The sequence below is a fragment of the Paroedura picta genome, chromosome 11 (genome assembly GCF_049243985.1).
Source record: "Paroedura picta isolate Pp20150507F chromosome 11, Ppicta_v3.0, whole genome shotgun sequence".
NCBI classification, from domain to species: Eukaryota; Metazoa; Chordata; class Lepidosauria; order Squamata; family Gekkonidae; genus Paroedura; species Paroedura picta.
In genome coordinates, this window is record NC_135379.1 from 12,377,388 (window position 1) to 12,402,877 (window position 25,490).

The window sequence follows — 25,490 nt, forward strand, 5'->3', positions numbered from 1 at the left end:
TATGGTTCTCAGTGATACCTCCTGATCACAAGTGGGCAAAGCATGCTAACAGTGTATCTATTGACTTAAATGGGTTTAGAAGGATACAACTCGGCTTAATTCATTGCTATACTGTCAGTATCAGCATTATTTCCACATTATAACTATTCAACAGTATATTTAGCTGTTTTGGTGGGGAGAATGGAGAACTTCTTTGTTGTTGGCAGAGCAGCCAATATTAATTAAATATACAGCATCCCAAGAATTAAGAGGAGCCTCAGGCAGAATATCAGTACCCTAGACAAATGTCTAACAGACCACATTCTAGTTTTTCCTTCTCTTTAAAACTGTGGTGTTTTAATAGCACATCAGCACAGCCTCTTGAAACTGGAGTTGCTGTTAAGCAAGGATAATCTTCATAGAAAAAGATCTTTGTTGCCTGTGAGGTTACCAATCAATTCATTACATCAGCAGGTAACAAATATGTGCTTCCTCCAATCAAAATTTCCATTAATGTAAGAGGGGAAGCAATATCTGCTGATTTCCGCCTTCTACTGCAGATCCCCATTTAGTACCCTGTTTTCCCCCCCTATAGGTCCTCTGATTCTCAATAGTAAAATAGGGGGGGGGGCTCAGTAAGCGTTCACCTGTGAGACAGTCCAACTCCACAAAGTCCACAGATGTTTAGATGTGTATCAATTGATGTAGACTGTGTCTTGATGTGCCCTTTTGCTCTGTTGACTATCAGAGGGGAAAGCTGAGAAGTTTATGGAATTCTGTAAGTGACAACCAGCCAGAGAACTGGGGGAGACCCAATTTCAAATCCTTCAGTCACAAACCATGGATGATCATAGGCATCACACACTCTCAGCTCAATCTTTTCAGTGTGTTGTGAGCACTTGGGAGAAAAAGGTGGGATTAAAATGTAATAAAATAAAATGGAGTCTCTAGCTGGCAACTGCCTGATCCACTTATCATTTCTTCATGCCATCTACCTTACAGAGGGGAACCTCTATTACACCCGTGGATGAAGTATACATACACAGGTGATACCCTGTGATACCCAAAATTAAAACTTGTTGGTCTTAAAAGGTACTACTGGACTCAAACATTGTGCTATTGCTTCCAACCAACACAATTACCTATATGAATCCACCCACGGAGGGAGAGGAGGATAATAATGTAATAAGAGAGCCAGCTTGGTGTAATGGTTAAGAATGGCAGTTTCTAATCTGGAGAGCTGGGTTTGATTCCCCACTCTTCCTCCACATGTAGGCAGCAGGCTGACCTTGACCAGTCACAGTTCTCTCAGAGCTCTCTCAGCCTCACCTATCTTACAGGGTGTCTGTTGTAGGAAAAGGAAGCCACTCTGTGGGATTGTGCTTGAAATCACCACAGAACGTGTTGTGTTACTGTTATGATTGATGTTGTAATGTTATGATTGTTAGTTCATTTCTAAATCTCCTCTGCACCATTACTCATCTAACGTTTCCCCTAACCTTAGGTAGTCTGTAACCTGCCCTGAGCTGCAAGGGAGGGCGGTACAGGAATACAAATAAAAATAATAAAATAAATATTGAAGTAGCTGGACGGGACAGAATTATGAGACAAACAGAATACATTTAAATACTGAGAAGCTAGGGACGACAATTTAATCCTCGACTACGGAGGGGGAGGGTGGACAGCGTTGTTCTGAGGCCCCCGCCGCAAAAATGGCGGGTTCGGAAGCCACGTGACCCCCTCCTCCTCCTCCTCCTCGGGGCGTCGCTCCTTCCCAGAAGTTGCTTTCTTTGCTCGGCGCGGAGCCTCCTCGCTAGGTTCCCTCCCAAAGACCCACCTACGCTACGGCCGGTGCTTCTAGGGTCGCTTGAGGATGTTTCGGGGTGGCGAAGAGGCCAGGACGCCTCATCTTCCCCCAGCCCCGCGGTGTTGACGTCTTGCTGCCGCGCCTTCCGAGGCGGACTGAGCCACAGTGGCGGGGCAGCCGGAGACGAGCGTGCACACGCGCGCCCGCCCGCCCATCCCCTTCCATTCCGTTAACTGTCGGCTGCCTTTCGAATGGGGCGCTAGGCAACGGCGGGGGGGCGGGGGGCGGCTCTTCTCTCTGAGAGAGTAAACCCACATTTGAGGGGCGGTAAACTTTGTGGGGGAATCATTGAGAGGTTCAAATGGGCAGCCGTGTGGGTCTGAAGTAGCAACACAAAAATTGAGCCCAATTTCACCTTTAGGACCAACACAGATTTATCCAAGGCGAGCGCTTTCGTCCTCAGAAAATGGAAGAGGGAACATAAGAGTACAGATATAAGGAGAGAGTAAATTAATAAATTTCTCTTTATATCTGTGCTCTGATGATCCCTGTTCTGTTGTGTGAGGGTGTGTGCTTGCACACTGCCTTGGCTTGATCATTGAGAGGGTTTGGGGTTGCCATTGGAATCAGTGAGGTTCAGCTGAAAGGAGAGGCATCCTTAGAAATGCCAGTCCTCTGGGGAATCCCCTGAAGAAAATGTCTGTTTTGGGAGGGGGACTCCATAGCATTATACTCCAGTGGGGTCCCTCACCACCCCAAATCCTGCACACTACCGGGTGCACCCCCGAAATCTTCAGGTAGTTCCTAACAGAGCTGGCAGCTCTAGATATACTTAAGATGAAGATGCTGCTGACATCTTAAAAATGAATGCCTTTACTAGGGGCTATGTAAACTTTAGTGAGCCATAGTCCACGGAGTCTTATGCTTCAATAAATGAATTTGTCTTTGCCACAGATTAATAACAGAATTCCTACTCAGTGGACTTTTGGTGTAACAATGTCATTTGTACTGAATTTGCTGAGATTCACACGCATGCATCTACTTGACCCTTTGTAGTGTGTGGATAATGTAATACACCCTTATTTCCTGATTTTTTAAATGTATTCTGTAGTTCAGTTGATCTTAGGAGTAACTGAAGCTGTGAATAACAGTTTATGCATATGTACTCAAAGTTCAGGCTTAACTCCCTAGTAAAGATGCTATAAAATAAATATAAATATATCCTTGCCTATCCTGTCAGTGAGGATAAAGGTAAAAGTAAAGGTATCCCCTGTGCAAGCACCGAGTCATGTCTGACCCTTGGGGTGACGCCCTGTAGCGTTTTCATGGCAGACGCAATACGGGGTGGTTTGCCAGTGCCTTCCCCAGTCATGACCGTTTACCCCCCAGCAAGGAAGCTGGGTACTCATTTTACCGACCTCGGAAGGATGGAAGGCTGAGTCAACCTTGAGCCGGCTGCTGGGATTGAACTCCCAGCCTCATGGGCAAAGCTTTCAGACGGCTGCCTTACCACTCTGCGCCACAAGAGGCTCTTCGTCAGTGAGGATATGGGAGTGTAATTGCACAAAACCACAAGCAGGGCTAAATAATATACCTGCTCCATTACAAAACACTATATGTCTTCTCAAATTCATCCATAATAATTACAAAAAATATGAAAGCAGTAACCTGTTTATTAACCTTACTGTTGATTCCTAAATGCTTGTGTAGAAATGGTGGTATTTCATGATTACCCATTAGGGTTGCCAACGCTGGGTTAGGAAATTGCTCAAGATTTGAAGGTCAAATCTAAACAGGAAGCTCAGTAGAGTGAGTCCACCTACCAAGACTGCCATTTCCTCTAGGGGAACTAATCTCTGAAGTGTGGAGATCAGTTGTAATTCTGAGAGGTCCTATCTGGGGGTTCAAAACCCTTGATACCCCATCTGAAGTGTCCTTATAGCCTTATTTCCTGACAGAGTTTTGAATAGTTTTTTTTAAATATATGATGAGCCTTTAATAGCATCGTGGGATGCCAGCATTCCAAAAACGTAGCTATGGCAATACTATGAAGGGGAAAACTCCCTTTGAGGAATGTCCCCAATTGTTTAGCTTTCAAATACTCCATTGTGAAAATGGGGTTTCACTTACCTATAAATGTCACCCATCAAGAGGCCTTCTATGCAGGCACACATAGGAACTGTGCTTTTGCATGCCAGCCACAGAATACCCACCTGTTGTACATCCCATCCCTCACAGGAATTTATTTCTGGTTTAGTCCAGAATTAATTACAAACCATTTGAACTGAATGCAAGGCCTGGATTTTCTTTCATACAAGCATTTCTGGTGTCCATCACCATTTTGCTGTAACCCTCCCTTCCTAACATTCCAGATGGATAAAGTGTTTTTGAGATCATACCTGGAATTTCTCCCTGATAATCCCCCAGTTTCTCATCGGTCAGGACATCAACCTTCCAGTTTTCTTCCCTTCCTTGACTTCTCCATACAGAAAGGGTACTGCATGCATTGCATGTTAAAAGGGCTCTCATTTTTTATTTAAAAAGAACAGAGGACTTTAGGAGGGACAGGAATTTATTCTGAATCTATTTCAGAGGCTGCAAGAAAGGGAATGCTGCTTTTACACAGGCCTTGTCTAGGTGGATAGTTTCCACAATTAGAGCGGCATACACTGAACCAGGTAGGAGCTGTCCAATCAATGTATTTGTGCTATAAAGACTCAAGAGTCTTGAGCAGACTTCTCATCAAGACTACCTCTTCAGGATGTATGCAAGGCAGCCACCCGGTCAACACCCCTGATTTTTGTAAGACATTACTCCAGTGGTCCCCAACATTTTTATGACCAGAGACCGGTCAACACTTGACAATTTTACTGAGGCCCGGGAGGGTAGTCTTTTGCCAAGGTACGTCAGCGCCTGAGCCCCTGCTCCGCTTGCTTTCCTGCCGGATCCCCTGATTTCCCACTGCCCACTGGGGGGTGCTGCCAGCAGCAGCTGCGCAGTGCCGAGCTGAGGGGGAGCCCCAGCCATGGCGACCGCTAGAGAGCACCAAAGGTGAGCCAGTGGCAGAGTGGCAGGGCAGCAGCCGAGGCAGCAGCCAGGGAGGAGGATAAGGAGGAGCTGTGGCCCGGTACTGACTGATCCACAGACCGGTACCGGTCCCCGGACCGGGGGTTGGGGACAGCTGCATTACTCCATGGACATCAACTCCTGGAGTGAGGCAGTTGTGGGGAAAACGGGATTACAGTCAGTCTTCTGATCCATCCCACACACTCCTCCTCAGTAACTGAACTTGTTATTCTCCCATGGGGGACTGCACAAAACCACAAAAATGAAAACACAATTGCACTTACCTGTAACTGGTAAGTGCAGTCTTCTGTGCAGGCACACAACTTCCCTCCTTTCCCCACCGTGGGCTTCTTCATTCATGCTCACTCCTTACAGCAGGAACGGAGAACTGAGGGAAGAGTGCTTGCCCATCTATCATGTGTCCCATTGAGTGGGAAAAACTACACTGAAGACGGAGGGAAGGGGGAACACTCTTGGGCTGTAGAAACACTTCTATAAAGCTTGTTAGCCCCTATGGTTTGCCTGCGCAACCCCCAATGTGGAACTGCACAGAAGCTACAAAAGTGAACAAAGGTTTCACATATGCAGTTGTTACAGAGTTCTACCCATGTATTGCAAGTAGAAATACTATGTCTCTCCTGACATAGACCAGTATTCTCAGCAGCGGCTTTAATGTAACAATAGGGATGTCAACCCACATGCTGAACTTTTACATGGCATCTTTATTTTGTCGTTCCCCCACTCACTTTACAGCCAAAGCAGTTTATGCTAATAAAATCAATCACATAGAAATTACAGCATAATTAATAGGTACTAAGGAGGCAGATCTCAGTAAGGGCTCAGTTTGTGCACAATGAATGCCTGCTGACTCTTCTCCGCAATAGCCCAGGAGAAAGAAGCTCCAGCCGGAGGCACGATCCAGGAACAATGGGCCTCTTCCTTTATTCAGAGACTCTGACCTTAGGAAAGGCAGGTGGTATCTCGGGAAAGAAAGCTCTCAGCTGGAGCAGGATGATTTGCAACTGTAAAGGAGTGGCCCTGCTGTCAGAAAAAGGTGATATCCCTCACTGATGTTTTTATGCTTTCTAATATCTATGTTAAATCACTATGAAAACACAGCTACATAGTTGTATATGGAAGTGTTCATGAAAAATTGTCTGGGTGCAGGAATAGATTCGAGACAGTGCATGAGGGAGCACACCTAGGCAAGTATACTCAGAACCACAACCCATATTTTCCAGGAGGGCTTACTCCCAGGAAAGTGTTCTTCTAACTGCAGCCTGAATAGGGTCCCAGCTCTTAGCACTCAGTTCACTTGTGCACAGCGGATGGAAGTGCTGTCTTTGGAAGAAGCTTCACAAGTGTCTTGTTGCTTTAGGACAGAAAGTCCCTTATTAAGGAATTGCATATACATACTAGTGTAAGGAAAGAGCATGAGCATTTCAGCTACCTATCTGGACTAGGACAGAGTGCATTTTGCCCTCATGGCAGTTAAACAAAGTAACAAGAAGAGGAGTTAGCTGCAAAAAGAAAATCTCTTGGTTTAGCAATCTGGGCAAACAAAGAGCAGCAGAGCAGACAAGAAGCAAGTGATAGAAGGAGCTGACCTGCCTAGCTAATTAGCTATAGCGCCCTCTCTGGAATACAGTTGTGTGCTGTGCAAAGAGATGTTAAATCCTTTACTTCCAAGATCAGCTAAGTGGCTAAGTGTATAGATGGAGGTTGTGCAATAAAAAATCTCCGTTCCAAGAAGAATGTCAGAATATGTTACTGTAGTGGTCATGGGTTCAACCCCTTCCCCAACTTTGCTTTTTCCTGGGGCAAAACCTTTATCACCTCATTAGGCACAGCAGTGCCTCTGCCCCAGTGCCTGAAGGCCAGCTTAGCTCCTCACTCAACTCCTCACAGATTAGAAGGTTTAATGGGATTTTATGGAATTTCTATTTTTATGTAACCCATCTTGAGTCTTCGGAGGAATGCGGGCTATAAATGTAATATAATAATTAAATGCTCATGAGCAAGTGAGCAAGCGCCATCCCTGTTCAGAAAGTGGGGGTAAATGTGGGAGAAAACCCTTCCTTTTCAAGTCCTCCCTCCCATGTATGTAAAAAAAAATTGGAATATGCAAGATCTGCACTGTACGTAATTGAGCAGAATATAAAGGGTATCCTGCAGGGGGCATTGGAGGAAATGCACTTTTAGCATAGATATGATTGGAACTTCCTGATGGTTTTCAAATTATCTCCTCCAATGTCGTGACAGGCTCAACAGAAGATGTTCTGCTTTTTGAGCACACTTCCTCTCTGCTTGCCTTCAGAACAGAAGTTGAACAAAAGAATGACTGCAGTTAGCTAGATAGGTCAGGTCTCTTCCTCTCCTTCTAGACACAGTTTCTTTTTTAAGCAGCTTGATGCTCCACTCTTTCTGCATATTAAAACTCTGCCAGCAAATAGTCTCATGAAACTCAGACTTGCATTCTGGCTGTCACCACAAACACTGATCAGTCTCAATTAATATCGACCCCTCCTGCTCTCATCTATGACACATACTACTCCATGTTGGTTTCCCACTGTACCAGGAATACTTTTGCTTGAATATGCCATCCTCCAAGCCTGTGCACAATAGCTGCTGTGTGAGGTAAACTTATTTATTTATTAATTATATTTTTATTCCGCCGTCCCATACGGCTGAGGGCGGTTTACATATAACATTGTGGGGTAATACATGGAATGACGTAAGCATATAACATAGTCAGAAATAACATCAACAGTAATCCAACAGTGGTTAAAATCAACATAATATAAATGATTTGGATCATCAATAATATAACAGGAACAACAACTTAGATTTAAAAAAACCACAGAGAGGTCAGACTGTAGGACATGGAGGCGATGTCTGAGCATAGAGACCTGTAGATGTCATTGGGTTGATCCGTCTCAGGGGAATGCCTGGTGGAGGAGCAGAGACCAAAAAAATATTATCTTAACAACTTAACTAGCATAGATGGAAGTAATTATGAACAGGTGACATGAAGCTACATAATTTCGGATATTAGAACCTTACATGTCAAGTAAACCTACCCCCCCAGCAGACTTTAATAACTTTGTTCCAAATGCACTGTCAGTCAGCCAAAGAGTATAATCCGATAGCTATACAGGGCCTTACCCCACTCTCCTTAATAGCCACCTCTTTCAACTAACCACTCAAATATCCAATTTCCAACTGTCAAAACTCTGCTGTCAGATCTTAACTGTCACCCCGCTTACCAACTCTCAGCTCCTATCGTTGCAGTGCTGTTCTTGTATTGCCAGATACTCACAATAACAAGTATCAGTACATTTCATTTATTTGTTTTATTTGTTTTATTTATTTGTTTGTTTCATTTATTTGAGCCTCCAAGGAGGGCGGTATATAAATAAAATAAATAAATAAATAGAAAGTATTTACACAGTATTAATTTTCTGTATCTCTGTGTTTCTTGAGAAAATTCTCATTGTGTGTTCTGGAGTCTGAAAATCTATTCAAATATTTACAGGTTAAAAACGAATGCACTATCAGTAAGAACAGGACTACTCCTGTATAGCACCTTCTGTCTCTCAAGGGGATTTAGCCTGATGCCAAACAAAACTAAGGTATTTTAAAGATTCCATTATTATTTGTAGCAATGTTGGGAACAAATCCATGTTTCACTAAGGCATGCATGAAGTAACATTAATTTTAAAAGGTCACAAACAACCCATCCTCGCTTTTAAATCTGTGCTTCCATGAGCGTCTACCTCCCCCTCCACACACACACGTAACAAGGCTACACTCAAACAAAAAAAATCTCACCTCACATCATATGGCATGCCAAATTTGCAGACAGAAGATGTAAACCAATTCCAATTAGTCATCACATCTGAATGTTGGCATCTTCACTAACTGAGGTCAGTAACTTTCCTAGGAGCTGGGGTTCTTCACCATAGTTCTGTTTAAGAAGCTTGGTTCCTGGGAAATAAATTAATCTCAGAGAATGGAAGTGGAAATATTATTGCAGTTAGTTGGAATCTTAGCATGTTGCACGAGAGAAGGATGGATGAGATGTCCAATTCTGAGATTTAACTGGGTTTGTGCCCATCTTAAACAAACATATATGTATCCAGGTTATCCAAATTGAGCTAGGCCAGCCTTTAAGCCAATAGTGTGGTCTGGCATAGGTGGTACAAAAAGGGATAGTAGACTTTAGCCCCTTGCACTCGGGCTGTGAAGGTGGAATATTCAGAATATTCAGCCCCTTGCATTCGGGCTGTGAAGGTGGAATATTCAGAAATATTTACTTTGAAGTATAGAATTGAATTAAAGTAGGTTATTCTTGTTGAAGTTTGCTATTGATTTCAATGAGAGTTAAAGGTTGAATTGTATGCACCGTTAAATGACTGCGGTGTCATTAAGCAAAGTGGGACTTCTGAGTGGACATGCTGAGGGTTTGCACAATAGTTAGCGGAGGTGCAAACATGCAAGTTGGAGCAGTTAGTGACCTGCAGTGACTAACATCCTAAAAATCAGAAGTCATTTACATGGGGAGAATTCCAGACTCTTGAGTCTTGCTAATAAAATGAAAGTAAAATGAAAGACACCCTTGAGTTACTCAATTTGAAACAGTATAGATCCTGTAGAATTGCAAGTAAGAGGTGAAATGTTTAATACTTCAAATATCATGAGCGAATGTCATTTGGAGTAATTTAGTTCCCTTCACTGCAATTAAATGAGGGATGATTAAGTTAGTACTAAAGTTTCTGATGTTTTGGAAACTATTCTTTTTAGCTACACATTTACTAAACATAGAATTTACTAAGAAGACTTGCATACAACTTCAGGGCCAAACTTCTCACTGCTTGCCTCGTGCAATTCATGTTTTGTCCAAAGAGTCCGTGGGAAAATGGAAGACCAGTTTTTACCAGATCTTATTATTTTTGTTTTTCTTTGTTAGGCCAGGCCTTTCGCCTGCATCCCCCCCTCCCTGCACAGTTATAGCATCGGAGTACCTTGTCAGCTCTCAAGGAAGACACGCAGTATCAAATTTCCCAGCCCACTTCATTTGAAAGCCTGCCAAGATAGGTGAAAGGCCTTATGCATATGTAAAGCAGGAAGTTCACATTACCCAGCCATGTAAATTCCCAGTGATTGATGCACATTATTTAAACAATGATGATTTGAAAAGATCCCTCTCGCCAGCGCAGCGTTTTGTCACCGTCTCTCGCCCGCCTGATGTCGTGCAGACTTTGGACGGTGCATTGTACTTTGAGGCCTGATTTCTTTCGGATTTCTAGCGCTTCCCGGAGGCCGCGGGGGAGCTGCGCGGTGGGAGGATCCGAAAAAAAAACCCTCAGTGCCACAGCCATTTTGTTTGTGGGCAGCATGGTCGAGTTCTGTCAGGCAGTACCAGGAGGGCTTTTCAACAGTATTAGTGGAATAACTCGAGCGATCGCGATGGAGGGATCGCTTGAAATTAATATTCCTAGTTCTGTTGACGGCGGTGGGCGCGTAGATGAGAGAGAGAGGGAGGGAGGGAGATCAGCCTTTTCCTGCTCTTCCTTTCATGGATTTTTGTTCCAGGCGCGACTGGGGTGCCGTGAGATCATTCGCCCAAACCCACCTAACGTTGCCCTCTGGAGTTTCCAACCCCACCAGGTGCTTTGGCCGCAGGTTGCGGCGGGAGGGGAGATTGCCCTGGCTCCGAGGGAGCTAGATCCGTGTGCGTGTCCCCTACCCCCCCCCCCCACGCACACACCCACCCACCCACCCGCACCCGCACCCGCTCGCTTTCCCGTTTCCTCCCCAAGGACACGTTTATGTCCCGAAAGCGGGCGGGCGGGCGCGCTTCGTGTGCGGGGGTCACAAAAGATGAAGGCGAGCCTTTCGGGCGGCTGGCTGGCTGGCTGGTGGGGTGTGTTTCCAAAGCCTGTCTAAAATGGCACACTGCATTTCTGCATTTTTTCCAGGCTGCAGGAGGGGGGGGGAGGAGGAGAGAGCGGGGGATAGTGCAGACTGTGTAGGGACACTGCCCTCCTAACCAATCAGAACACGCCTGTTTGCCATTACAAAGTTGTTAACCCCAGAGTCTTCTGGCTGCTGCTGCTGCCGCCGCTGCCTCTGCTTTTAATCTTCTTTGGATATTTCTCTGCTTTGCCCGAACGCCCTCGCCGAGCCGGAGGGGTGTGTGTGCGTGCGTGTGGGGAAGGGAGGGGGTCAGCCTTCGGAACTGACCACCGATCGTGGAAGAGGTTCTCCGTCTGCAGCAGCGAAGATTTTTTAAAGATGTTTGGGGATTCTTTGGCTGCGTGGAGGTGGCTCTTTGCAAGCCAGAAACTCTCCCCAGCCTATTTCGTTACAGGCGTTGCGAAGAGGCAGCTGTCTGCTTTTCTTCGAGGTAAGTTTCGGAATCCTTTTCAATTTTTCGGCGTGGGTCTGTGTGTGCGTGAGGGTGGTAATGCGTTAGCCTCAATATATGATAATTTCGGAAACAGCCATGGGCTGGTATCTTTCCCCCTTAGGCTCTTGAGCCCTCGTAATGAATTGAAGCCATCGTGGGCTGTTATGGGTCTCAAGATGTGTACATTGGGGCATGGATTTGGAAACAATTTTCTTTCTCTCCGGAAGGATGGCTCTGGTTGAACCGTGCGTTGCACTTGGGTCTTTTAGGAACCGACGGAGAACCCGAGTGTTGGGAAGGTGGAGCCTCTAAAACCGATAATAAATATGTGCAGGGCGCAAAAGGAAAATTTCTTTAAACAAACAAGCAAACAAACAACAACAAAAGAAAAAAAAACCCACCAAATGCCTTGTTTGATGAAGACCAGGGATACTTTAAACAAACACACACAAAAAGATGTTTGCGGTTTCAATTATGGGGGGGGAGGGGGGTTTGGATGAATTACGTGAGAAACGGTCCTTCGTGTAACGAAGGGGAGAATTGACAGGGTTTGTATTAAGTTATGTCTGTTACTAAACATTGGCCTTTGTATTCGCCAATCAGCTCTCTTTTGGTCACTCGGCTTAAAGCGTTCTTGATATAAAGGATCTTAATAAGCGTACCTCGCCTAAGGTGTCGTGTTCTTTTCTTGAGAAGGTGCAATTGGGAGACATTTTGTAATTTTGGGCATTTTTCTTGGCTTTTTTTTTTTTTTTTTGCACACGGTGGGAAATCTTTTTTGTTTTGTATTGATCTGTGTTGGTGGCGCTGTGGTGCTCCTAAACAATTTATGTCCGTTTCACCAAGAAAAAGGGGGGGGGGGAAAGGTGGGGCAAGATTTGATCTATTGTATCATTTCCTCTTTTCTTCCAGTGCAGTCTAAGTTACAATGTTATTAGATGAATAATTTTCGAAAAGGTGTGTAATATATTCTTATGTGAACTAACAGTATTCCTTGTAACAGATATGTCGTCAGTCCTTTGTTGTTCTGAGACAAGAGGCAGGGTTTGGGATTTTTTTTTCCTGCTTAACCCCCCCCCCCAACAAACCCTAAGGTATGTGAAGAACTGAGCTGTTCTTAAGTCATGTCTTAACCCCTTCTCCCCAAAATATTTTGTAGTGGCTACAAAATTATTCCATAGGCTCTGTGCAATTTTACATAGAATTTTACTGTGTCATAAATTCATTATTAGATAAGTATTTAAAAGCATTAAATCATATACTCCCTTGCTTACCCCCCCAAAAAAAAAACACTTCTAAATATCCAGTAATCTAGGAATGGGGCCTTTTCTCTCAAACACGGTGCATTATTTAATGGCTATTTTGGTAGTTTTGTTGTGTGTCAATTCAAATTTGTTCAGTATCAAGCCTGACAAGACAAATATTATATAAGGTGCATTATAAATTACAAACTCTTCAGCTATCATAATATGCTTAATATATGCATATTGTACTTAAACTGTACAAATTATAGAGTTATCTGAAAACATTTTCATTGTGCAGATATAAACAAAAAGTGATTAATGTAATGGAAAGATGGCTGGGAAGATGTAGTCAAGTCTCAGCTGTGCACATGCTAAAATAATGAGATAAAAGGCATTATCTTACTAATATGTGCTCTTTCAATAATCAAAATATCTTACAAAAAGCAACAGGTTAAGGAACCTATTAAAGTATTGTAAAGGAATGCCTTATTTTGCTGTTTTTTTCAGGAATTCGTGAGACTACTACAACAGCCCCTTTGTATAAATGTTTTATTTAAAGAATTCTAGTGGCACACACCTTTTAAGTGACATAATTACAAAGATCATCACTAATTGTTTTAGCCAGGAATATTTTGAAGATATATCTTAAGAGCATTGATCTATTCTTGCTTTGGAAGGAGAATCTCTTATGAGTTTGCTGCTGCAATATGTATCTGAGATTTCAAAGTAAATTTGCTTAAGAGGGGTCACATCTTAAAAGATCAAGGTGATTTGGCTGTATTTTGTTTTTTTGGGGGGTAATCCTTAAGTAACAACAATTTCTTAGCTGAACCTAACAGCAGCAGAAAATGCTTTATCTGATTCTGGCCCCCACCGTGCAATCACAAGGATTGTTTGAAAAGACCAGTCATGGATGTTCTCTTGCAGTTCTGGGAATGCAACTCTTGCAGCCTCCATCTCAATAAAATGTGGCAGTGCAGCACATGATTGCACCACACAGTGTTATAGGCACCTTGATACATGGGCGCCCTGTGCACACAGCCACCATGAAGGGAAACAGATAAGGATCTGCCCTGGCGGGCTCAGGCGGATCAGCTGTTATCCATGTTTAAGAAAAGACAACTGCTCACTCTCAGTCTAAGAATCCCTTTGTGTTCTGGTCGGGGAAACAATCCATATCTATCTGCTCACAGTAGCCGAGTGTGGAATAAGGTAGTATTTCTGTAAATTTGTTGAACCTTTTCTCCAGTGAGCTTTGAATGAGGCAAGGGCAGGGCCCGAATTTTATTTATTTATTTACATCACTTATGCCCCGCCTTTCTCTCCAGCTTACACTGTTATCCTCTCCTCCATTTTGTCTTCACAGCAATCCTGTGAGGCAGGTTCGGCTGAGAGCCCATGACTGGTCCAAGGTCACACTTAAGCTTTCCATAGCAGAGGGAGGATTTGAAGTTGGATCTCCCAGATCCTACTCCAGCAGTCTATCCACTACACCCCTTTGGCTCTCTTTACTTTAGTGGTAGTGCACATGTGTGGCCAGGTCTCAGGTTCAATTCCTGCTGTGCCTGTTGAAGTCTCCGGGTATTAGGGCCAGTATTTTGGAAACAAGATCTTGAACAGTACCAGATGACATTAGCCAGAACTCTGTATTTTCAAAGTGAAACTGAACTGAATACCATCAAACTTCCATTTGTGTCCTTCTGAATGTAATTTCTGCTGTCAGGAGCCAAGTGGTACAAACTGTATTATCAACCCCAGTTCTTCTAATCTCTTTAATTGTGCAAGAAAAGAAAACCCTATTTATACAATTTACACTACTGCGCTATTTAAAAATACACATATTTATACATATATAAACCTAGCCTCCCAAGTCACTAGCCTATACTGTCGGGGCTGGAGTGTTGGGCTGGGACTTGGGAAATTAAGTTACACTTCACTCATTGGGAGACCTTAGAACCTCTACCTTAACGTGGAAGGTATTTGTGAGATTATAATGATGTGTTTGTGGTGCATAGATGACCTAAGAATGTAGATATTTCCCAAGAGAGGAGGAGCCCAATTGTTATAGCTTACAGAAGCTTTCTGAAGGTGATTCTTACTTGTTGCTACAGACAACCCATCTAAACCAGGTGCCCTGCATGATATAATTGACATAGTCCCTTGCCCTGGTAGCGGTATTGTTGCCTTCACTAATAAAGACCACCAATGAAGGGGGAGTTTGGATATGATGATGAGTAAAGAGTAATGGGTGTGGAGAATCCTAAGGACAATACAGGCACTGGTAAAGTAAGAGTAAGGTCCTTCAGGAATGGGATTAAAGAGGAAAATGGCTTCCAGAAGAAATGTGGGGAAGGATGTCTTCCAAGCAGGGCACACAGATGATAGAAGGTATTGTGATGATAAAGTTAAGACACAGAAAATGCCCTGAGGTTGATCAGTTTATGCAGAACAGAAGCATGGCGGTATAATGGAGAGAACAGGCTAGTGGCAGAGGGGTTATTTATTTATCGTATGGCATGTGTATAATATAGCCAGGAGATCCTATGATTGCAGCCAGGCAAGAGACGTTTGAATGTGGTATTCCTTGAAAGTCTCTTATCCAGATACTAGCCAGGGGTGACTGCTTAGCTTCTGAGAGCTGACAAGATCAAGTTTGCCAGACCTATCCAGGTCAGGTAGAATTGTCAGAGAACTAGAAGCTTGAGGTTGATGAAAAGCATGCTAAGGTAAAGCTCTGTTTTGAACAAAAGATGTGTTTAACTAATCAAGTGGATATACTGGGGAAGAAAAGACCAAGAAAGGGAAATTAAAGCAATCTAGATAAGTGGCAGCCAGGGCTGTGCTTGTGTTGCAGTTAAAATTATTCCAGCATATGTTTTCAGTGGCAAGGTTTACCCTTCAAACAGCCAGCATCCATCTTTAATTATGCAGCAGGGCTTGTGATTGTGATATAGAGCTGCCTTGAGTCACTCCTAAGTAAGCCATCTGCTACAAAACAAACAGTGACTTGGACCTTATTTGACATAAGCAGAGCTGCATTCCTTTCTATCCTTTCTCCTCCTCCTGCAGCTCTTGGGAGTGGACCTCCAAGAATATCATGGGCATCCAATGGATAAGGGTCTTATATATCATCTAAAGACATAATACATTCTAGTTCCTCCCAAAAATGCACGCACACATAGAAAATTGAGTGTTTCCTACAAATCATCTCGCTGGTACTTTCCAAAGATGAATGCCACTGGGAGGGGCTGTGGCATCTGTTTAGTGTGCAAATAGTCCCCAGTTCAATTGCCAGCTCTCCAGTAAAAAGGCCCAGACAGTAGGTGATGACCTCTGCCTGTGACTCTGGAGAGCTGCTGCCAGTCTGAGTACACCATACTGTCTTTGATTGACTAAGGGTGTGATCCAGTAAAAGGCAGATTCATGTGTTCTGGAGTTAGATAATGGTGTTCATGGCCTGAATGCAAAAAAAAACCTTGTGTTTCCATATTGGTTAAAAGCCTGGATGAAGCCACAGTGTAAAATTTTTCTGTGCTGACAATAAGCTAATTGCAGATTTACAGGGCAATATCATAGGTCCTTGAGCTTGTGGCGCAGAGTGGTAAGGCAGCTGACATGCTGTCTGAAGCTCTAACAATGAGGCTGGGAGTTTGATCCCAGCAGCCGGCTCAAGGTTGACTCAGCCTTCCATCCTTCCGAGGTCGGTAAAATGAGTACCCAGCTTGCTGGGAGGTAAAACGGTAATGACTGGGGAAGAAAATGACAAACCAACCTGTATTGAGTGTGCCAAGAAAACGCTAGAGGGCGTCACCCAAGGGTCAGACATGGTGCTTGTACAGGGGATACCTTTACCATTACCTTTTTCATAGGTCCTACAATCCTGTATTTGAAAAAGGCCAACCCCAAATACATTAGAGAACAGCAATTCTCTAGTCACTTTCACTCTATTCGTCTCCTTTTTATGAATATATTTTTCTGAATTGAAAATCTTTAGACTATTTGTGCCTGGAAACTGTACAGATACATGCTCCTATTGCTTGCCTGAGTATATCAGTTTAAAGAGAAGGCAGTAAAAGTGATACACAGTACTTAGGGAGTGTGACAGTTTTTTTATGTAGTGACATGACTTTTTCTAGATTCAAATGGGTAGCCGTGTTGGTCTGAAGTAGCACAACAAAATTTGAGCCCAAGAGCACCTTTAAGACCAACAAAGATTTATTCAAGGCACGAGCTTTCGTGTGCCCGGCACATTTCCTAGGCTTCCTTTCTTAATGGATTATTTACATTGGAGCAGGTAACCTTAGACCCCAACTCTAGGTACCACAAAGAGGCAGCAACTACACCGTCTGCAAGGCTAGGGGTTGGTACATACTTTATATCCCACATTTAGGCCATCTATTAAGACTGATTTGTTGCACAAGAGCCCTGACACAACTATAGAGAAACCGACTGTATTTATATAATGTGAGGCAGACAAGTTGAAAAATATAGCATTGGAGAATACTCCAGAACATTTTCTGTTTCGGAAAATTTTCTGCCCCACCTCATTGTATAGCTTATCCCATAACAGCATCTGCACATGTGTGCATGTGGTAGCAGCGCATCAGGACACACTGAGAATGGGAGATAATACGTTTGCCTCCTTTGTCTCTCTGTGAGAAAATACAGATCTTCTGTTCTTCATTCTGCCTTGATGTGCTGATTGTGTATGAACCTGTATTTATGTGCCTATATTAGCTGTAATGATCTCAAAGGGGTCCCAGCATATAGGAGAGAGTCATGTGCAATGTATCCCTAAATAATCCCCAGTGGATTTCACTTTGCACCTATCAACAATGAATGACATGTGTTGGTTTATCCCCTAAACATTTGGTTATGTGAACACATTCTATATCTCTTTAAAGTCTGCTTCTATTTAACCACCTTGAATAATTTTGTATTATGTTCAAGATGGCTCCAAGTTAAAAAGGGAAGTTACCCATCTGTCCACATTTAAAACGCCTCAGTTTGTTTGTTTTTAAAATTTAAATAACATAAAAACTTTTATCCAAGATGTAAGCTTTCATGTGTACACGCTTCTTCTGGCACAATGAAATGGGAATTACAAGTCCACACATACAGGCAGAGGGTGAGCAATAAATCATTCCACAGCATAACTAAGGTATTTAACAGATTCAAGGGCCTTACAGGAATAACAAGCTAAATTTATTTATTTATTTATATTTTTATTTATTTAAAATTCAGTTTGTATGCTGCCCTTCCCTGGGGGCTGAGGGCATATCTTATTCCCTATGTTTCATACCGGTGTGGGGGAGGGGGGTAAAGTGCTGAGCTTGATGTTAATTAAATGGCATGCAGTTTATTTCCAGTATCTATAGCTGATTGTCCGTAGGGAGGCTAGTTTTAGGTGGTGTCCTAATGGTCTTCTAACAGCCTCACCCGTAGGCCCAGCAGAATACCACCATCTTAAAGGCTCTGCAGAACTGTTTTAGTCCCAAATGAGCATGACCTCATTTGGTAGGTCATTCCACCAAGCTAGCGTCAGGACTGAGAAGGTTGTTTGGGTACAACTCGAGGGGATGGGGGGAACATAATGAAGGAAACAAATATCTCAAGACTGAAGACTAATGGACAGATGCACACCCAACTGTGGAGGGCTAGACATATGAACTGAGTCCTTGTCAGTATGCCTCATCCCCCACCCCCTAGAATGGAGGCATCCCCACAAGTGTCTGGCTGTACAGAGTTATGTCCCGTGTCCTCAGACCAGAGAATTAAATTCCAATCTCCCATTCTAAATTACATTTCATTCTACTATTCATTATGTTACATTACAAAATAGAACAACATGAAGAGGACATATGAACCTCATGTGGAGGATTGTTAGGAATGCAGATATAAGGGCTGAATAGGGTTAGCATACATAGTGAAATAAGAAACCAGTATCCCTGTTGAGTCCTAGTATTCTAATCAGACTATAATCAGACAATATATAAAGGACATTGGTTGGGTAGTTTTTCACCCCAAAAGCCCTGTTCCATAAGCATAGACTTGTGAGCACAAATGGTAACTTGTACACTGCAGAGTTCCCAAAATACCAACTAAATTTTTTATCCTTGAAGAAATATTCTAGAACAGTGACTAGTACTGTATTTAGCATGCACTCTTGGGCATGAACTTTCTAACCTCCCTTCTCCCACAGGTAATTTTCAAAGGCAATTTAAATGATTCGGCCTGAAAACCACCAAGGATTGCATTTCCTGCTGTCCTTTAAGTGGCTCATCCAAGGGGCTGAGCTGCTACCTGAAAACCCAAATATGTGCTGGATCATGCTAACCTGTCTCAGTATTGGAAAGTTTCACTTTGAACCCAGGCAGCTTTCAGTGATAGTCCAGCTTCTCTGCCAAAGCTCTTATATTTAAAGGGAACAAAACATTTCATTAATTCATTCATTCCCTTTATACCCCCACCTTTCCCTGGAGGCTCAGGACAGCTTACAAAAGGTATAAATGTACAAGAAATATTAAATTAGGCTTTAAAATTCTAAATGTTAATAATTAAAATTAATAACCAACCCAATTGATTCAAAGCCTATGGCACTTCCTCTTTATGAGGAACTTATAGAGTTTTCCTGAACTGACCGGGCGGGAATGGAGTCCTTAGAGGGCTTACCTAGGGGTTAACTTTCAAGTCTTGTACTATTAATTCTGTCCTTCCATACAATTTGGATCCCCACCTATATATCCTTATTGTCTTTGTTACTCCAGTTGAAAGCCATACCATTCCTTACCATTAAAAATCCAAAGAACTTAAACTAGATTTGGAAAAAAGCAATACTCAAAACGTATCTGGGCAGAAGAAGCACAGATATATCATGGCCTACAATTGACCAGGCAGTGAATTTACTTGCCTAATTTAATTCAATCAATTCTTCTGGTCAGGATCTCAAAAAGGGTATTTTGGTACTAGGAAAAATACAGAAGAGGGCAACCAAAATGATTAAGGCAGTGATACAGACTCACTAGCTTAAGATCCCCATGTGGCTCTTTGATATGCTACCTGTATCTCTTCTGCTGATGTGACACTTGCTCCATGTCCCAGGAATGTAATGCCATTGCCTGGTAGGGCTTGTGATTGGCAGATGGTTCACACTTTGAAAGAGCTGTCACTGGAGGATAGGTAAACTGCCAGGTTGCTGAGGTGTGGGCATCATGCCAGAAATGGCAGTAAAGTTCCAGGTCCTCCCCAAAGCCTTTGCACTCTCATTCCAGAACCCAGGAAGTAACAAAGAGGAGAGCAGTGTGGCTATACAGAAGACAACCAGGACAAGCGCAAGGGTAGTCACAGTGAGCTGGTGGTGGTTTTACTCCCCTTTCTCCAGTCCACTTGCTCTCCTCTGGCATTCTCAGTTTCCTGTCTGCATTAATTTGCCTTGTGGTAAGGAGTAGGTGGAAAGATGCTAAGGTTCAGCAGTGGTTGGGAAAGACAACCATACATGCACAGACTAGTGAAAAAAGATTATAGAACAAAGTTTGAGTCCAGTGGCAACTTTTAAGACCAACAGAGTTTTATGCAAGATACAAGGTACCTGTGTTCTGCTGCATCAGACCAACAGGGCGACCCACATGAATCGATCTTAAAAGTTTATAGTTACATATATGAATATATGTATGTGTGTTTGGAGTGGTGCAGAGGGCATACAGTTGATATAATTGCAGATGTGGCTCTCAGAAAGCCGCAGAGTTCATTGCATTAATGGGCTGTACCACCTTTCCTACGCATTTAATATTCTAATATAATAAAACAACTAAAGAAAGTAAACATTGTAACTGTCAGCAGTTTCACACAGTAGCCAACAGTATTCCCTTGAAGGCCTATGAGAATAATTTACTTTACCCTTGTTGTTGCCCCTCTAGCACTAGTAGTGAGAGGATTACTGCCTCAGAACATGGAGATGTTATTATTATTGATGGTTCTATCCACCATTTGTTTGCCTAAGTCCCTTTTAAAACCAATTAAACTAGGGGCCGCATCCTGCATAGTGATGTTAATTACTCTTGGACAGAAGAAGTAAATTGTTTTTGTCCACCTGCATCTGTTGCCCAACACTGTTTTCACTTGCCACACACTGAGCTGACGTTTCATCAAGTGATGCACCAGAGCCTCAAAATGTCTTTCATCATAAGTCATCTCCAGTTCAAATCCAATCACCATGGCATATACTTACATTTAGGCTTTAAGTATTAATCAATTAAATTAATCATTTTATATTTTGGCATCCAGCTTTGAGAGATGCTTTTGAAGATCTTCATGAACTCCTTTGTTTTCACTACCCTGAATAACATTATCTTTGGTAAACGGGCCCAATTCACTGCCCATCTCAATCTCAGATTGTTGAACAAATTAGACAGCACGGATCCCAATACCAATTCCTGTGGAACGCCAGGGTTTACGTTCCCTCCATTATGAGCTGTGTCCACCTACTTGGCTTGTTAACCAGTCACTAATCCATTAGAGTAGGGGTAGTCAACCTGTGGTCCTCCAGATGTCGATGGACTACAATTCCCATGAGCCCCTGCCAGCATTTGCCGGCAGGGGCTCATGGGAATTGTAGTCCATGAACATCTGGAGGACTACAGGTTGACCATCCCTGCATTAGAGGACCTGCCCTCTTTATCTCGTGACTCATAAGCCTTTGATAAGGAATTATTTCCAAAGCTTTTTGGAAGGTGATGTATATAATGCCAAGGAAATCAACCAGTTCAGTTATATTCACATAAATATAAGTAAACAGTATTGCTTATTTCCATAGACACTGAAAAACACAACTTTAAATAAAATCTACAAATTAGGTTTTAATATAGAGGTCCTTTAGTTCTACAGGCAAGCTGTCTTTACAGCATGTCCTTGTGGTTCACAAGAGTTAAGCAGCTCTACCTGCATTTGAAGCTCTTAAGTTTCTTCACTTGGAAATAATGAATTTAGTTGACTTTTTTTTCAGTAGGAAAATAGGATCAGGATGGAAGACAGTTTCAGTGGCACGTAAGATATGCATAGTCTGTAGAATATAACTGATGGATCAAAATTTGAACTGCAGTTGCATACTTACCTATGAAAAATCCAGTGTACATTTAGTTGGGTTGAGAGGAGTAGCTGTGTTAGTCCGGTATAACAAAGGAAATAAAAAGCTAGAGTCTAATATCACTGTAAGAAGATTATTCCATAGACCCCGTATATGAATGACTTCCTAGTCAAGACCCACTACATAGAATCATAGAATAACAGGGTTGGAAAGGATCTCCTGAGTCATCTAGTCCAATTCCCCGCACAATGCAGGATACTCACAATCCTATTGCTCATCCCCTGTAACATGCATTTGACTAAACGGGATCTACTCCACAATGCTTCATGTTGGGAATAAAATCTTGTCTCATTTTAAGGAGTCAGGAGACTCTTCATTTTTTCTTAATTAGGTACAAGTATCATTGAACTCAGCTCAGATTTACTTTCAAGTAATCTTCAACCCAAATTAATTATCTGTATAGCCCACACACATTCCATAGGCTGATTTTTAAAGTTTGCCAAGCAATCCTAACACTGATTCTAGTATATCTTTACAGCTTTACAACTCCAGGGGGAAGGTTTGCAATTTAAAATGTTGATTGGAGTAACTGATCAGTACGTAGAGTTGGAACTTGCTAATGGACCCTGTGGTCCACTTTCAGCAAGGCTTATGTCTTATAATTTCCCCCTTCTTAAATTTGTTTAATCTGTCAAGTGGCTTCATGTCCTAAGCTTCAAAGATTCCCAGATGAATATATGGTTGTTCACTTGTACAGGGTAAGAAATTACATGGAAATGAGATGTGTGTGTTAGAATGTGTGTCACCTACTCTTATATGCATATTCAATTTTGTGGTGTAAACCATAATAAACATACATTATATGGGGCTTATTCCTGCATAACTATGCTTTTAGGTCCATGTATGACACTGTCAAGGATGGGACAGTTGTCTCAAACATGCAAAAGATTTGTGACTATGTATAAATGCAGCTACAAAATACTTTTCCTCCCATTAACACACATTTGACACTGCAGCTACATTAAGATAAAGAATATATACAAAACTTCTAGTCCATGCGGTTTAGTCCCCCTGCATCCTTTAGAGGGGAACTGATGGCAGGGTTTTTGTTTTGTTTTTTTTGCAAACAGCATACGTCAGGACTGTACAACTTCAGACTCCTGCAGGTGAATACTGCCTGCCTATTCCATCCCCATTTCTTGTGCTCACACACACAGACAGAACCAGCACAGAGAATGTTGTGGAGGGGGGTTAGGCTCAATAATTTCTAGTTTCCATTGTAGAATTGTGTATAGACGAGCACTCCCTCAGGTAAGCCCCCACTTTGAGGTTGAAATAGTACAATCCAGGGACCAGCTCACAATCCTAGGCGTGGGGATGTGAAACACTGCTGGAGCGCATCCGGTTAAAGGTTCAGGAGTATAAAGCTGGCCTATTCTAGTTCTTGTTTCATGCCAGTAGTACATGAGTGATTGAATCCACAGATCCTCACTGAAAGTCTTTAAGCAGCAGCTGGACAAATACATATCTGGGATGCTTTAGGCCAGACTTTCTTGCCCACCCTGTAAGGGTTTCCTGAATGGGTGGGAGTTAATGTTTTATACATTTTTAGAGTTTGTTAAACATTTCTTGAGTGATATGGCCAAATATGTTCACGTTGACCTGAACATGAAGGGTCTGGCTGAAGGGTCTGGATGGGGGGGAGGGGAAGTGCCCCAGGTGGGCATGTAGTACATGCCATGTACGCAGCTCTGCTTACCAACCATATTCTGCATGGTTGCACCACTTCTGGGGTTTCTTGAACCCTGAGGAATGGTTCAGGTAAAAAAGTTGAGAAAGGCTGCTTTAGGTTGATCCTGCATTGAGCAGGGGGGTGGTCTAGACCAGGGGTAGTCAACCTGTGGTCCTCCAGATGTCCATGGACTACAATTCCGATGACCAAACCCTGGCAGGGGCTCATGGGAATTGTAGTCCCTGGAAATCTGGAGGACCACAGGTTGACTACCCTGGCCCCCGTCCAACGCTAGGATTCTATGACCCTTGTAAACAGCCAGCCATGTGCATGCATCTGTGCCTCAGAAAAGTGTCAACAAGCCAAGGGACGTCAGGCGAGGGCCAGTAGATAAAAGTAGAAGGAGGCTCACAATCCTAGCAGTGGGGATGTGAAACGCTGCTGGAGCGCATCCCGTTAAAGGTTTCTAAAAGAAATTTGTTACTGATTCCCACAGACTGAAATCCTAATTAGGAAAAGGGAGGGGGGGGAGGACAGTTGATGACAGGGCACTCGTCTGTGACCGTCTCCCCAGGCGAGAAGTGCTTTGCCTCCCGTTCCATGGAACGGGCCGGTGTCACAGAGCCCTGCCTTCCAGAGCAAGCCCAGGAGCCTCGCCGCCCTCTGAAGCCTCGAGAGGGACGGGGCAACGGGCCCCCACCTCACCTCGGGGGATGCCCCCCGGCCCCGCGGCGCCGCTTGCCCGGCGTGGAGAGGAGGAGGCGGGCGGCCCCCGTCAGCCGCTGAAGCCTCTCCTTTCTCCTTCCCGCCGGCGGCAGTGACGGAGCCCTCGCTCCCCGCTAAGCGCGAAGGGATTCCCGAGCGCCGCCAGCCCCGTCCGCCCCTCTGAAGGGACCTGCCGGGCCGGGCCGCCCCGGAGTGCGGGTCCCCTCACGAAAGCCCCCCCCCCCCCACACACACACGGGTGTCCCCTCGCTGCCGTGTGCCCGGGCGCCGTTTTCCCCCTCCCGTGCCCGCGCGGCGCGCCCCCTCCTCTTCCTCCCCCCCCCCGTCCTCGGCCGCGCCGTGCCCGCGCCTGTGCGCGATGCAGTGTGGGAATGGCTGTGGCGCTGGGGTTGGCTGAAAGAGGCGGCCAGTCGAGGTTTAATGTCGGCCATGTTGGCCGTGGCGTCTTGAGCGGAGCCGGAGCGGCGGAGGAGCGGAATCGGCGCCCCAGCCTAGCCGCGCCAGCCGGCGCCGCTGGGACCCGCCTCGGAGCGAGCCCCGCCCCGCCGCGGGAGCCCCGGTCCCTCCATGAGAGCGCTCGGCGGGGTCCGGCTCTCAGCTCGGAGCGCTCCCGCGGCCTCCCCCCCCGCCGCCTCGCCCGGAGCCGCCGCCGCCGCCGCCGCAGCAGCCGCCCGAGCAGTTGCCGCCCGAGCAGCCGCCGACGACTAACATGAGCAAACTGTCGTTCCGGGCCCGGGCGCTGGACGCGTCTAAGCCGCTTCCCGTCTTCCGCTGCGAGGACTTGCCCGACCTGGCCGAGTATGCCTCCATCAACCGGGCCGTGCCGCAGATGCCCACGGGCATGGAGAAGGAAGAGGAGTCGGTACGTGAGAGACCCCCGCCCGACCCTGCGCCGCCCGGCCGGCCCGGGCCCCGCCATCGCCCCGCGCCCCCGCCGCCGCCGCCTCTGCGCAAGCACAAAATGGCCGCCATTTTCTCCCCGCTTCCTTCCTCTCCTCGCCGCCCCCCCTCCCCCACGCTCACTCGGGGAGAGGGCGCCGCGCGGAGCCCCGGCAGCCCCGCCGCCTTGCCTCCGGGGGCGCCCTCCGCCTCGGCCTGGAGCGCCGCCGCCGCGGGCCGGGCTCGCCGCGGCCCCCCGAAAGGCACAAAGGGTGTCACGTGACGTGGCGGCCGGCCGCCATTTTGTTGTGCCGCTGGTTTCGTTGGGATGGGCCCGAGAGGGTGGCGCGCCGCCGCGCGGACGCTAGGGGGCGCTCGGGAGCCGCGATGGGGAGCCGGGCGGCCGCCCAGGTGGAGTAGCTTTCCCGGCCGGGGAGCGCGAGTCGGTGACACCCGGGCGGCCACGTGCGATGCGGCGGCAGCGGCGGCATCCAACGCGGTCCGGGTCTCTCGCGCTTCTGCTTCTCTGCGGCTGGGTCCGAACGGCTGTCGTAAAGTTTGAG

The 25,490-nt window shown here is 44.9% G+C and overlaps 2 protein-coding genes and 1 long non-coding RNA gene across 12 annotated transcripts in view; 1 reads left to right on the forward strand and 2 right to left on the reverse strand.

Annotated features, from left to right (window-relative positions):
• Nucleotides 1-1,978, reverse strand: part of CCDC7 (coiled-coil domain containing 7) — a 92,123-nt gene extending 90,145 nt beyond the window's left edge. For 4 of the 6 annotated variants that reach the window (XM_077303228.1, XM_077303229.1, XM_077303230.1 and 1 more), the window contains exon 1: nucleotides 1,817-1,977. The gene's annotated coding sequence lies outside the window, so the exon portion shown is untranslated. Of the gene's footprint in view, nucleotides 1-626; nucleotides 878-1,816 lie in introns of all 6 variants that reach the window. The other 2 variants (XM_077303227.1, XM_077303231.1) reach the window with 2 other exon arrangements.
• Nucleotides 1,979-7,344: 5,366 nt separating this feature from the next.
• On the reverse strand, nucleotides 7,345-10,307 carry LOC143820790 (uncharacterized). Its single transcript, XR_013225506.1, has 3 exons — nucleotides 9,993-10,307; nucleotides 8,684-8,839; nucleotides 7,345-7,800 (listed from the first exon to the last, which is right to left on the reverse strand). It is a non-coding gene; the product is annotated as an uncharacterized LOC143820790 (long non-coding RNA).
• Nucleotides 10,308-10,960: 653 nt separating this feature from the next.
• The window catches only part of EPC1 (enhancer of polycomb 1), a 54,635-nt gene continuing 40,105 nt past the window's right edge, over nucleotides 10,961-25,490 (forward strand). For 2 of the 5 annotated variants that reach the window (XR_013225649.1, XM_077304600.1), the window contains exon 1: nucleotides 23,964-24,910. Coding sequence is in view for 3 of the 5 variants with exons in the window: in XM_077304600.1 (XP_077160715.1) it covers nucleotides 24,758-24,910 (153 nt within the window). In the remaining 2 variants the exon portion in view is untranslated. Of the gene's footprint in view, nucleotides 11,262-23,963; nucleotides 24,911-25,490 lie in introns of those variants that run through there. The other 3 variants (XM_077304599.1, XM_077304598.1, XM_077304597.1) reach the window with 3 other exon arrangements.